The sequence below is a fragment of the Ascaphus truei genome, chromosome 20 (genome assembly GCF_040206685.1).
Source record: "Ascaphus truei isolate aAscTru1 chromosome 20, aAscTru1.hap1, whole genome shotgun sequence".
Classification (NCBI taxonomy): Eukaryota; Metazoa; Chordata; class Amphibia; order Anura; family Ascaphidae; genus Ascaphus; species Ascaphus truei.
In genome coordinates, this window is record NC_134502.1 from 33165810 (window position 1) to 33180120 (window position 14311).

Here is a 14311-nt window from a genome sequence, read left to right on the forward strand (position 1 = left end):
TGTCACTGTGTGTGTGTCACTGTGTGTGTGTCACTGTGTGTGTGTATAAGGGGCAGGAGATTCGAGGGAGGCAGAGAGCGGAAGGGAGGGAGAGGGAGAGGGAGAGAGGGAGAGGGAGAGAGACAGCATGAGGCAGAGGGGGAGAGAGAGAGGGAGAGAGACAGCAAGAGGCGGAGAGAGAGAGAGAGAGACAGCAAGAGGCAGAGGCGGAGAGAGAGAGGGAGAGAGACAGCAAGAGGCGGAGAGAGAGGGAGAGAGAGACAGCAAGAGGCGGAGAGAGAGAGGGAGAGAGACAGCAAGAGGCAGAGAGAGAGAGAGAGAGACAGCAAGAGGCGGAGAGAGAGAGACAGCAAGAGGCAGAGGGGGAGAGAGAGAGACAGCAAGAGGCAGAGGGGGAGAGAGAGAGACAGCAAGAGGCAGAGGGGGAGAGAGAGAGACAGCAAGAGGCAGAGGGGGAGAGAGAGAGACAGCAAGAGGCAGAGGGGGAGAGAGAGAGACAGCAAGAGGCAGAGGGGGAGAGAGAGAGACAGCAAGAGGCAGAGGGGGAGAGAGAGAGACAGCAAGAGGCAGAGGGGGAGAGAGAGAGAGAGAAGCAGGCAAAGAGTATGCATGATACTGTATATTATGTACAGTATTATATGGTATAAAGGGGGACACTATTATAGTGTAGTATATGGGATATATACCATACAGTGAGTGGGCATATAGGGGTATATACAATACACTAGGAGTATATAGAGCTACATACAGGTACAGTGGGGGTATATACAGAATACAGGGTGGTTATACAGAGTGCATTCCCTATATCCTACATACATACAGGGTGCAAATATAGGGGTGTATATACAGCACACTGGGTGGGTATATAAAGGAATATACGAAATACTTGTTGGATATATACCGGTATATCAGGTACAGTGGTTGGGGTATAAGGGAGGTATAGTGAGGGACTTATAAAGGTATATATATCACACAGGACGGTTATATAGAGATACTGTACCTACCCTGTGTGCCATATACAGTATGTAGAGGTATATATCGCACAGCGGGTAAATATATAGGGATACATACTGGATAGGTATATAGGGATCCGTACAGGATAGGGGTATACTCTATACACTAGTTGGGTATATACAGTAGGTGTATATACTGTATAGTGGGTTCGTATATAGGGGCATATACGGTATAGTGGGTGTGTACATAGGGGTATATACAGCACAGTGGGTGGACACATTAGGTACACAATAGATAGTTACCTAGGGATATATATGCTATACTGGGTGAATGAATACAGTGAGTGGCTATATAGGGGTATATACAGCACACTGGGCATATATAGATGTATATATAGCACAGTGGGTATATTTTGCACGGTGGGTGGGTATACAGTGGTATATAGGGGACAATTGGCATATACACAGCACAGTGATTTTATATATATATATATATTAATCATCCTCTCCAGCCCGTGTCTCCCCACTGCTGGATGAAGTCTCCCCAGTGATCCCCCAGGTCCTGCGGTTACAGCCTCTCTTCTCCACCTCGCTCCCACACATTCCCTCATCCCATCCTCTCCAGCCCGTGTCTCCCCACTGCTGGATGAAGCCTCCCCAGTGATCTCCCAGGTCCTGCGGTTACAGCCTCTCTTCTCCACGTCGCTCCCACACATTCTCATCCCATCCTCCCCAGCCCGTGTCTCCCCACTGCTGGATGAAGCCTCCCCAGTGATCCCCCAGGTCCTGCGGTTACAGCCTCTTTTCTCCACGTCGCTCCCACACATTCCCTCATCCCATCCTCCCCAGCCCGTGTCTCCCCACTGCTGGATGAAGCCTCCCCAGTGATCTCCCAGGTCCTGCGGTTACAGCCTCTCTTCTCCACGTCGCTCCCACACATTCCCTCATCCCATCCTCTCCAGCCCGTGTCTCCCCACTGCTGGATGAAGCCTCCCCAGTGATCTCCCAGGTCCTGCGGTTACAGCCTCTCTTCTCCACGTCGCTCCCACACATTCCCTCATCCCATCCTCTCCAGCCCGTGTCTCCCCACTGCTGGATGAAGTCTCCCCAGTGATCTCCCAGGTCCTGCGGTTACAGCCTCTCTTCTCCACGTCGCTCCCACACATTCCCTCATCCCATCCTCTCCAGCCCGTGTCTCCCCACTGCTTGATGAAGCCTCCCCAGTGATCTCCCAGGTCCTGCGGTTACAGCCTCTCTTCTCCACGTCGCTCCCACACATTCCCTCATCCCATCCTCTCCAGCCCGTGTCTCCCCACTGCTGGATGAAGCCTCCCCAGTGATCTCCCAGGTCCTGCGGTTACAGCCTCTCTTCTCCACGTCGCTCCCACACATTCCCTCATCCCATCCTCTCCAGCCCGTGTCTCCCCACTGCTGGATGAAGCCTCCCCAGTGATCTCCCAGGTCCTGCGGTTACAGCCTCTCTTCTCCACGTCGCTCCCACACATTCCCTCATCCCATCCTCTCCAGCCCGTGTCTCCCCACTGCTGGATGAAGCCTCCCAGTGATCTCCCAGGTCCTGCGGTTACAGCCTCTCTTCTCCACGTCGCTCCCACATATTCCCTCATCCCATCCTCTCCAGCCCGTGTCTCCCCACTGCTGGATGAAGCCTCCCCAGTGATCTCCCAGGTCCTGCGGTTACAGCCTCTCTTCTCCACGTCGCTCCCACACATTCCCTCATCCCATCCTCTCCAGCCCGTGTCTCCCCACTGCTGGATGAAGTCTCCCCAGTGATCTCCCAGGTCCTGCGGTTACAGCCTCTCTTCTCCACGTCGCTCCCACACATTCCCTCATCCCACCCTCTCCTGCCCGTGTCTCCCCACTGCTGGATGAAGCCTCCCCAGTGATCTCCCAGGTCCTGCGGTTACAGCCTCTCTTCTCCCTGTCTCTCCCGCACATTCCCTCATCCCATCTTGCTTTTGGGCGTCGTCTTGGTCTTTCAATCTCTTGGAATCCAGTCGAGTTCCATCTTTGTCCAACGATGGTCATTTCTTCTTGCAATATGTCCGACCCACCGCCATTATCAGTCTTCCCCCCCCCCCATGTGATGATGTCTCAGACTATTGTTTGGTTTCTGACCCATTCATTATTTTTCCTGTCTCTTAGGCTATATATTTAAATATTAATTAGGCTTTTAACACCTGTCACTCTCCTTCTGCACCCCACTAAAGTCCTGTCCCCCAGTATTTCCTGGGTGAGAGTTCGCGCAGTCTAACAAAGGGGGAGAGATGTGCATCCTCACTGGCTGTCTTTGGGTGAGTGACAGGCCACTCAGCCTATCACAGACATCCTAAGAGAAATATATATATAATATTATGTTCAACTCTTTTCCGCGTGACTTCATGTTGGGGACATACACGTGGAGTATTTGAAGCCTGTATCTCTTTGCCCACTGAATGACGATTCTGGCGGCCCTTTCCGATGAGCGTTCATACCCCCACTGTGCCGTTTCTCCATCTCTTGGCCAACGACGAAGCCTTCTCCTCCGATTCTTCCATATTCTGTACCCCTGGAATATAATACGTGTCCCGCTTGGGAAGCTCAATGTGGTCTTCATCTTGTCTTCCAACTTCACGAAGGCCAACAATATCCCATTTCCTCTTACCAAGGCCGTCTCCCAGTTCTTGCCGCGCTGCTTCACCGGAGAGAGTCCGGCAGGTGGAGGCCGCCGGGTCTAGGTTTGAATGACGGCTTTAGATTAACCTCCAGGGATTGTTAGCCCCCTCTGCCTTCTTCCTGAGCGCTGTCACGCCCAGGGACCACCCAGCCTCTGGAGAACGAGGGCAATTATATATATAATACACACACACACACACAACATTGGGTGGTTATATAGAGGCACAGTTACCCGAGGTTTGTACATAGGGGTATATAAGGCACAGTGGATGGGTATATATCGGCACTTGCCGGCTGCTCGTGCGCATGCGTGACCAATGGAAGAAAAACCGGAGGGGCAGCCGCCCCAAAAAGTCAGGGCAGAGTACTCAAAACCAGGACACCTGGTCACCCTGTATACAGGGTTACATATACAGTACGGTGGGTATAGAGAAGTATATTACGGTACAGTATGGTGGGTATATATACAGTATGGTGGGTATATATACAGTATGGTGGGTATATATACAGTACGGTGGGTATATATACAGTATGGTGGGTATATATACAGTACGGTGGGTATATATACAGTATGGTGGGTATATATACAGTACAGTGGGTATAGAGAAGTATATTATGGTACAGTATGGTGGGTATATATACAGTACGGTGAATATATATATATATATATATATATATATATATATATATATATATATATATATATATATATATATATATGCAAATATAGCTGTATGCTCATCTGCATGTCTTAGGCAGGTCTGCAACCCCGCCTTTCCCCATTATCACCCAGCACACAGCGCTTCCACTGCAGCAAGGGATTCTGGGAAATGACATGCAAATGAGCACACAGTGTCACTTTTTGCCTCAATAACCATTTTAACATGGTTCCCTATAGGCTTAAGCTTGCTGCATGGTCACAGCTTTGAGCACAGCCAGGGTTAAATATATATATATATACAGTATGGTACAGTACGGTGGGTATATATACAGTACGGTGGGTATAGAGAAGTATATTACGGTACAGTATGGTGGGTATATATACAGTACGGTGAATATATATATATATATAAATATATATATATATATACAGTATGGTACAGTACGGTGGCTATATGTACAGTACGGTGGGTATATATACAGTACGGTGGGTATAGAGAAGTATATTACGGTACAGTATGGTGGGTATATATACAGTACGGTGAATATATATATATATATAAATATATATATATATATATATACAGTATGGTACAGTACGGTGGCTATATGTACAGTACGGTGGGTATAGAGAAGTATATTACGGTACAGTATGGTTGGGTATATATACAGTACGGTGAATATATATATATATATATATATATATGCAGTATGGTACAGTACGGTGGCTATATGTACAGTACGGTGGCTATATGTACAGTATGGTGGTTATATATACAGTACGGTGAATATATATATATATAAATATATATATATATATACAGTATGGTACAGTACGGTGGCTATATGTACAGTACGGTGGGTATATATACAGTACGGTGGGTATAGAGAAGTATATTACGGTACAGTATGGTGGGTATATATACAGTACGGTGAATATATATATATATATAAATATATATATATATATATACAGTATGGTACAGTACGGTGGCTATATGTACAGTACGGTGGGTATAGAGAAGTATATTACGGTACAGTATGGTGGGTATATATACAGTACCGTTACCCGGTGTGGGGGGGGCTGTCCCGGGTTTGGGTCTCAGCATTGGTTTGGGCAGTTTCCGCAGTCTGCTGATTGGCTGGTTGTTCTCTGGCTGTGTCCCGGGCCTGCTGATTGGCTGGTTGTTCTCTGGCTGTGTCCCGGGCCTGCTGATTGGCTGGTTGTTCTCTGGCTGTGTCCCGGGCCTGCTGATTGGCTGGTTGTTCTCTGGCTGTGTCCCGGGCCTGCTGATTGGCTGGTTGTTCTCTGGCTGTGTCCCGCGCCTGCTGATTGGCTGGTTGTTCTCTGGCTGTGTCCCGGGCCTGCTGATTGGCCGGTTGATCGCTGGCAGTGTCCCAGGTCTGTTGATTGGCCGGCTGGGTCCCGGCTGTGTGTCAGGGCTGCTCATTGGCCGGTTGTTTTCTGGTTCTGTCTCCAGGCTGCTGATTGGCCGCTCCTCAGGGCTGCTGATTGGCCGGCTGGGCTGGTTACCGTGGTGACGGACGCCGCGCAAAGCAGTCTGGGGGAGTTTGGTGATAAATTTCTTCTCCACGTATTTGGCTCGGATCCAAATCTCCTTCTCACTGCTGGAATCAGAGGTCACAGAGAGGTCAGTGTGAGGTGAAAGAGAGGTCACAGAGAGGTCAGTGTGAGGTGAAAGAGAGGTCACAGAGAGGTCAGTGTGAGGGGAAAGAGAGGTCACAGAGAGGTCAGTGTGAGGGGAAAGAGAGGTCACAGAGGTCACTGTGAGGGGAAAGAGGTCACAGAGAGGTCAGTGTGAGGGGAAAGAGTGGTCACAGAGAGGTCAGTGTGAGGGGAAAGAGAGGTCACAGAGAGGTCAGTGTGAGGGGAAAGAGGTCACAGAGAGGTCAGTGTGAGGGGAAAGAGAGGTCACAGAGAGGTCAGTGTGAGGGGAAAGAGAGGTCACAGAGAGGTCAGTGTGAGGGGAAAGAGAGGTCACAGAGAGGTCAGTGTGAGGGGAAAGAGAGGTCACAGAGAGGTCAGTGTGAGGTGAAAGAGAGGTCACAGAGAGGTCAGTGTGAGGGGAAAGAGGTCACAGAGAGGTCAGTGTGAGGGGAAAGAGAGGTCACAGAGAGGTCAGTGTGAGGTGAAAGAGAGGTCACAGAGAGGTCAGTGTGAGGTGAAAGAGAGGTCACAGAGAGGGGAAAGAGGTCACAGAGAGGCCAGTGTCAGGGGAATGAGAGGTCACCGAGAGGTCAGTGTGAGGGGAAAGAGAGGTCACAGAGAGGTCAGTGTGAGGGGAAAGAGAGGTCACAGAGAGGTCAGTGTGAGGGGAAAGAGAGGTCAGTATGAGGGGAAAGAGAGGTCAGTATGAGGGGAAAGAGAGGTCACAGAGAGGTCAGTGTGAGGGGAAAGAGAGGTCACAGAGAGGCCAGTGTGAGGGGAAAGAGAGGTCACAGAGAGGTGAAAGAGAGGTCACAGAGAGGTCAGTGTGAGGGGAAAGAGGTCACAGAGAGGTCAGTGTGAGGGGAAAGAGAGGTCACAGAGAGGTCAGTGTGAGGGGAAAGAGGTCACAGAGAGGTCAGTGTGAGGGGAAAGAGAGGTCACAGAGAGGTCAGTGTGAGGTGAAAGAGAGGTCACAGAGAGGTCAGTGTGAGGTGAAAGAGAGGTCACAGAGAGGTCAATGTGAGGGGAAAGAGAGGTCACAGAGAGGTCAGTGTGAGGTGAAAGAGAGGTCACAGAGAGGTCAGTGTGAGGTGAAAGAGAGGTCACAGAGAGGTCAGTGTGAGGGGAAAGAGAGGTCACAGAGAGGTCAGTGTGAGGGGAAAGAGAGGTCACAGAGAGGTCAGTGTGAGGTGAAAGAGAGGTCACAGAGAGGTCAGTGTGAGGTGAAAGAGCGGTCACAGAGAGGTCAGTGTGAGGGGAAAGAGAGGTCACAGAGAGGTCAGTGTGAGGGGAAAGAGAGGTCAGTGTGAGGGGAAAGAGAGGTCACAGAGAGGTCAGTGTGAGGGGAAAGAGAGGTCAGTGTGAGGGGAAAGAGAGGTCACAGAGAGGTCAGTGTGAGGGGAAAGAGAGGTCACAGAGAGGTCAGTGTGAGGGGAAAGAGAGGTCACAGAGAGGTCAGTGTGAGGGGAAAGAGAGGTCACAGAGAGGTCAGTGTGAGGGGAAAGAGAGGTCACAGAGAGGTCAGTGTGAGGGGAAAGAGAGGTCAGTGTGAGGGGAAAGATAGGTCACAGAGAGGTCAGTGTGAGGGGAAAGAGAGGTCACAGAGAGGTCAGTGTGAGGGGAAAGAGAGGTCAGTGTGAGGGGAAAGAGAGGTCACAGAGAGGTCAGTGTGAGGGGAAAGAGAGGTCACAGAGAGGTCAGTGTGAGGGGAAAGAGAGGTCACAGAGAGGTCAGTGTGAGGGGAAAGAGAGGTCACAGAGAGGTCAGTGTGAGGGGGAAAGGTCACCGTGCTCTCAGCATGGTTCTGATGTCACTACGTATCGGTGATGTAACGGTGCTCTATTTAGCGATATTAGTCGCACTGCGCTAGTTAGTGATGTCACAGTGTGATAGTGATGTCATAGTGATGTCACCGTGAACTGCAGGATGTGGGTTTCTTTATATTCATCTCCTCTGTCCGGGCCTCGTAGATCCCGTTAATCGTGTTATTCCCGAGCTCACGCATCAGCTGGGGGAGAAAAAGGGGGAGGGGGGAGTGTCAGCCGCACCTCGCGCACTCCCGACCCCCCCCATCCCAACTACCCCACCCCCCATCCCAACTACTCCACCCCTCCTCCCTACCAACTACCCCACCCCTCCTCCCTACCAACTACCCACCCCTCCTCCCTACCAACTACCCCACCCCTCCTCCCTACCAACTACCCCACCCCTCCTCCCTACCAACTTAACCACCCCCCTCCCTACCAACTTCCCCACCTCCCCTCCCTACCAACTACCCCACCCCTCCTCCCTACCAACTTAACCACCCCCCTCCCTACCAACTTCCCCACCCCTCCTCCCTACCAACGTCCCCACCCCCCCTCCCTACCAACTTCCCCACCCCCCCTCCCTACCAACTTCCCCACCCCCCCTCCCTACCAACTTCCCCAACCCCCTCCCTGCCAACTTCCCCACCCCCCCCTCCCTGCCCCCCCTCCCTACCAACTTCCCCACCCCCCCTCCCTACCAACTTCCCCACCCCCCCTCCCTACCAACTTCCCCACCCCCCCTCCCTACCAACTTCCCCACCCCCCCTCCCCACCAACTTCCCCACCCCCCCTCCCCACCAACTTCCCCACCCCCCCTCCCTACCAACTTCCCCACCCCCCCCCCTACCAACTTCCCCACCCCCCTCCCTACCAACTTCCCCACCCCCCCTCCCTCCCAACCCTCCCACCATTCCCCCCTCCCTCCCAACCCTCCCACCATTCCCCCCTCCCTCCCAACCCTCCCACCATTCCCCCCTCCCTCCCAACCCTCCCACCATCCCCCCCTCTCTCCCAACTCTCCAACCATCCCCCATCACACCCCTCCCTCTCACCATCCCCCCTCCCTCCCAACCCTCCCACCATTCCCCCCTCCCTCCCAACCCTCCCACCATTCCCCCCTCCCTCCCAACCCTCCCACCATCCCCCCCTCTCTCCCAACTCTCCAACCATCCCCCATCACACCCCTCCCTCTCACCATCCCCCCCTCACACCACTCCCTCCCAACTCCCCCACAGCCCCCCCTCCCTCGCACCCCCTGCCCTCCCCCTCACCTTAATGAGCTCCGGTTCCCAGGAGTCCAGCGTCAGTGACCGTACCTTGGAGAAGTGAACCCCCAGACTCCTGCACACGGGTACACAAGAGAGAGGGTGGGGGGGAGGGGCGGGGTGTTGCAGCGGGACGGGCGGGGCCAGGTGACGGGGGCGGGGTCTGCGTGGGTGTGGTCTATGTACAGTGGGCTGGACGTGGGCAAGGGGCGGAGTCTTAAGTGTGGTGACCATGGTCTGTGGTTAAGTGGCAGGGGGTGGGGTATTGTCTGAGCATGGGGGAGGGGCCTCAGCATGGGGGAGGGGTCTCAGCATGGGGGAGGGGTCTCAGCATGGGGGAGGGGTCTGAGCATGGGGGAGGGGTCTGAGCATGGGGGAGGGGTCTGAGCATGGGGGAGGGGTCTGAGCATGGGGGAGGGGTCTGAGCATGGGGGAGGGGTCTCAGCATGGGGGAGGGGTCTCAATGTGAAGATGTGACGTGTCAGTGGGGGGAAGGGGCGACAGGGGGGTGGGGGTGTGACAGTGGGGGGGGGGTGGTTATCAGTAGGAAGAGTGTCGGTGGGCAGGGTCTCTGCCAGGGGGCGGGGTCTCTGCCAGGGGGCGGGGTCTCTGCCAGGGGGCGGGGTCTCTGCCAGGGGGTCTCTGCCAGTGGGCGGGGTCTCTGCCAGGGGGCGGGGTCTCTGCCAGTGGGCGGGGGTCTCTGCCAGTGGGCGGGGTCTCTGCCAGGGGGGCGGGGTCTCTGCCAGGGGGCGGGTCCTGACCTGTGTATCCCGCTGCATTCGATGCATAGCGTCACTCCCAGGGTTGATACTCGCCCACTCGGGCTCCGCCCCCCGGCAGTCACAGCACGCGGCGTTTCCCGGGACGCGCAGCACCGCATCCTGTGCGCACTCACACCCCTCTCTGCTGGGGCGGGGGCCTCTGTGGGGGAGCGAGACAAGCGCTGCAACCCGGAGAGGAGAGTCACCGCCTACTATCCCTGCGCTGTGACGCGCCCTGCTATCCCTGCGCTGCGACGCGCCCTGCGCTGTGACGCGCCCTGCTATCCCCGCGCTGACGCCCTGCTATCCCTGCGCTGTGACGCGCCGCCCCCTGCTACCCCTGCGACGCGCCCTGCTATCCCTGCGCTGCGACACGCCCTGCTATCCCTGCGCTGCGACACGCCCTGCTATCCCTGCGCTGCGACTATCCCTGCGCTGCGACGCGCCCTGCTATCCCTGCGCTGTGACGCGCCCTGCTATCCCTGCGCTGTGACGCGCCGCCCCCTGCTACCCCTGCGACGCGCCCTGCTATCCCTGCGCTGCGACACGCCCTGCTATCCCTGCGCTGCGACACGCCCTGCTATCCCTGCGCTGCGACTATCCCTGCGCTGCGACGCGCCCTGCTATCCCTGCGCTGTGACGCGCCCTGCTATCCCTGCGCTGCGACGTGCCTTGCTATCCCTGCGCTGCGACGCCCCCCTGCTATCCCTGCGCTGCGACGCGCCCTGCTATCCCTGCGCTGCGACGCGCCCTACTATCCCTGCGCTGCGCCCTGCTATCCCTGCGCTGCGACGCGCCCTACTATCCCTGCGCTGCGACGCGCCCTGCTATCCCTGCGCTGCGATGCGCCCTGCTATCCCTGCGCTGCGACGCGCCCTGCTATCCCTGCGCTGCGACACGCCCTGCTATCCCTGCGCTGCGACGCGCCCTACTATCCCTGCGCTGCGACGCGCCCCTACTATCCCTGCGCTGCGACGCGCCCTACTATCCCTGCGCTGCGACGCGCCCTACTATCCCTGCGCTGCGACGCGCCCTACTATCCCTGCGCTGCGACGCGCCCTACTATCCCTGCACTGCGACGCGCCCTGCTATCCCTGCGCTGCGACGCGCCCTGCTATCCCTGCGCTGCGACGCGCCCTGCTATCCCTGCTCTGCGACACGCCCTGCTATCCCTGCTCTGCCCCCCTCTCTGCTGTCCCTGCGCTGCGACGCGCCCTGCTATCCCCTGCGCTGCGACGCGCCCTGCTATCCCTGCTCTGCGACACGCCCTGCTATCCCTGCTCTGCCCCCCCTCTCTGCTGTCCCTGCGCTCTACTATGCCTGCGCTCTGCTGTCCCTGCGCTTTGCTGTCCCCTGCGCACGCTCTGCTGTCCATGTGCTGATGCGCGCTCTGCTGTCCCTGCGCACGCTCTGCTGTCCCTGTGCTGACGTGCGCTCTGCTGTCCCTGCGCTCTGCTGTCCCTGCGCCCCTCTGCTGTCCCTGTGTTGACGCGCGCTCTGCTGTCCCCCGCGCGCTCTGCTGTCCCTGCGCTGACGCACGCTCTGCTGTCCCCGCGCGCTCTGCGCTCTGCTGTCCCCGCGCGCTCTGCTGTCCCCCGCGCTGCCGCGCGCTCTGCTGTCCCCGCGCGCTCTGCTGTCCCCCGCGCGCTCTGCTGTCCCTGCGCTGCCGCGCGCTCTGCTGTCCCCGCACGCTCTGCTGTCCCCCGCGCTGCCGCGCGCTCTGCTGTCCCCGCGCGCTCTGCTGTCCCCCGCGCGCTCTGCTGTCCCCCGCGCGCTCTGCTGTCCCCGCGCTCTGCTGTCCCCGCGCTCTGCTGTCCCTGCGCTCTGCTGTCCCCCGCGCTCTGCTGTCCCCCGCGCGCTCTGCTGTCCCTGCGCTGCCGCGCGCTCTGCTGTCCCCGCACGCTCTGCTGTCCCCGCGCTGCCGCGCGCTCTGCTGTCCCCGCGCGCTCTGCTGTCCCCGCGCGCTCTGCTGTCCCTGCGCTCTGCTGTCCCTGTGCTGCCGCGCGCTCTGCTGTCCCTGCGCGCTCTGCTGTCCCTGCGCTCTGCTGTCCCTGTGCTGCCGCGCGCTCTGCTGTCCCTGCGCGCTCTGCTGTCCCCGCGCTCTCTGCTGTCCCTGTGCTGCCGCGCGCTCTGCTGTCCCTGCGCTCTGCTGTCCCTGCGCGCTCTGCTGTCCCCGCGCGCTCTGCTGTCCCTGCGCGCTCTGCTGTCCCCGCGCTCTCTGCTGTCCCCGCGCTCTCTGCTGTCCCCGCGCTCTCTGCTGTCCCCGTGCTGCCGCGCGCTCTGCTGTCCCTGCGCTCTGCTGTCCCCGCGCGCTCTGCTGTCCCCGCGCGCTCTGCTGTCCCCGCGCGCTCTGCTGTCCCCTGCGCGCTCTGCTGTCCCCGCGCGCTCTGCTGTCCCTGTGCTGCCGCGCGCTCTGCTGTCCCTGCGCGCTCTGCTGTCCCTGCGCGCTCTGCTGTCCCTGCGCGCTCTGCTGTCCCTGCGCGCTCTGCTGTCCCCCGCGCTCTCTGCTGTCCCCGCGCTCTCTGCTGTCCCCGCGCTCTCTGCTGTCCCCGTGCTGCCGCGCGCTCTGCTGTCCCTGCGCTCTGCTGTCCCCGCGCGCTCTGCTGTCCCCGCGCGCTCTGCTGTCCCCCGCGCAGACACACACACGCACACCGTGTGCTACTCACAATGCTGCCGCTCTCCCGCTTGGTGTCGCTGTAGGCCGTTGTGATGCTTCGCTGGACGGCAGAGACCCACAAACTGTAACACACGCTCTGACTCTGCTTGCAGCATGCAGGACCTGCTACACAACACACCATGACAACTACACAACGCGACAACTACACCAACATTAAACAACCGACACACTCTACACAACAGCAAAACTACAGACAAAAAACACACCAACACTGTGACACAATGATACAACTACACCACACAACATAATTACACAACTACACACTGGCAAATTGTACATTATGTGTTACTTACTTTGTCGGTGACACAACCTCGAAGCAGAACCGTCTGTCGGCGTCAGGGCACAACTTCACAGCGCAGAGCCGCAGGTCCACCACCACAACCGTCACAACGTCCTACACAACACAGCGACACAACCGTCACATCCTACACAACACAGCGACACAACCGTCACATCCTACACAAAACAGCGACACAACTGCCACCACATCCTACAGAGACACAACTGTCACAACATCCTACGCAACGACACAACAGCCTACACAACACCACAATGTCCTACACAACACAGTGACACAACCGTCACAACACCACAACATCCTACACAACACAGACACAACCGTCACAACATCCTACACAACACAGCGGAACAACTGTCACAACATCCTACACAACACAGACACAACAGTCACAACATCCTACACAACACAGCAACACAACCGTCACATCCCACACAACACAGCGACACAACTGTCACAACATCCTCCAGAGACACAACCGTCATAACATCCTACACAACAGAGACACAACCGTCACAACATCCTACACAACACAGCGACACAACCTTCACATGCTACACAACACAGCGACACAAGTGTCACAACATCCTACAGAGACACAACTGCCACAACCTCCTACACAACACAGCGACAAAACCGTCACAACGTCCTACACAACACAACAATGTCCCCAACATTCTACACAAAGAGGTGCTGGTAGTCAGGGCGCAGACGGCTCTTCCTCCCCCCACCCTCTCTCCCTCCCCCCCACCCTCTCTCCCTCCCCCCCCCACCCTCTCTCCCCCTTCCCCCCCCACCCTCTCTCCCCTTTCCCCCCCACCCTCTCTCCCTCCCCCCCACCCTCTCTCCCTCCCCCCCCACCCTCTCTCCTCCCCCCCCCACCCTCTCTCCCCTTTCCCCCCCACCCTCTCTCCCCTTTCCCCCCCACCCTCTCTCCCCTTTCCCCCCCACCCTCTCTCCCCTTTCCCCCCCACCCTCTCTCCCCTTTCCCCCCCACCCTCTCTCCCCTTTCCCCCCCACCCTCTCTCCTCCCCCCCACCCTCTCTCCCTCCCCCCCCCACCCCACTCCCTCCCCCCCCCACCCTCTCTCCCTCCCCCCCCCACCCTCTCTCCCTCCCCCCCCACCCTCTCTCCCTCCCCCCCCACCCTCTCTCCCTCCCCCCCCACCCTCTCTCCCCTCCCCCCCACCCTTTCTCCCCCCCCCACCCTCTCTCCCTCCCCCACCCTCTCTCCCTCCCCCCCCACCCTTCTCCCCCCCCACCCTCTCTCCCTCCCCCACCCTCTCTCCCTCCCCCCCTCCCCCACCCCTCTCTCCCTCCCCCCACCCTCTCTCCCTCCCCCCCACCCTCTCTCCCTCCCCCCCACCCTCTCTCCCTCCCCCCCCACCCTTTCTCCCCCCCCCCCTCTCTCCCTCCCCCCCCACCCTTTCTCCCCCCCCACCCTCTCTCACTCCCCCCACCCTCTCTCCCTCCCCCCACCCTCTCTCCCTCCCCCCCAACCTCTCTCCCTCCCCCCCACTCTCTCTCCCTCCCCCCCACCCTCTCTCC

The 14311-nt window shown here is 57.8% G+C and overlaps 1 protein-coding gene across 1 annotated transcript in view; it reads right to left on the bottom strand.

Annotated features, from left to right (window-relative positions):
• The window catches only part of LOC142471197 (arf-GAP with coiled-coil, ANK repeat and PH domain-containing protein 1-like), a gene marked incomplete at its 5' end in the record, with an annotated part of 29603 nt that extends 16348 nt beyond the window's left edge, over positions 1 to 13255 (bottom strand). Inside the window, 10 exon segments of the mRNA XM_075577983.1 lie at positions 5350 to 5915; positions 7869 to 7963; positions 9035 to 9104; positions 9790 to 9830; positions 9832 to 9920; positions 9923 to 9971; positions 12456 to 12530; positions 12532 to 12568; positions 12760 to 12860; positions 13199 to 13255. Of these exon segments, the coding sequence (XP_075434098.1) occupies positions 5350 to 5915; positions 7869 to 7963; positions 9035 to 9104; positions 9790 to 9830; positions 9832 to 9920; positions 9923 to 9971; positions 12456 to 12530; positions 12532 to 12568; positions 12760 to 12860; positions 13199 to 13255 (1180 nt within the window).
• Positions 13256 to 14311: the final 1056 nt, after the last annotated feature.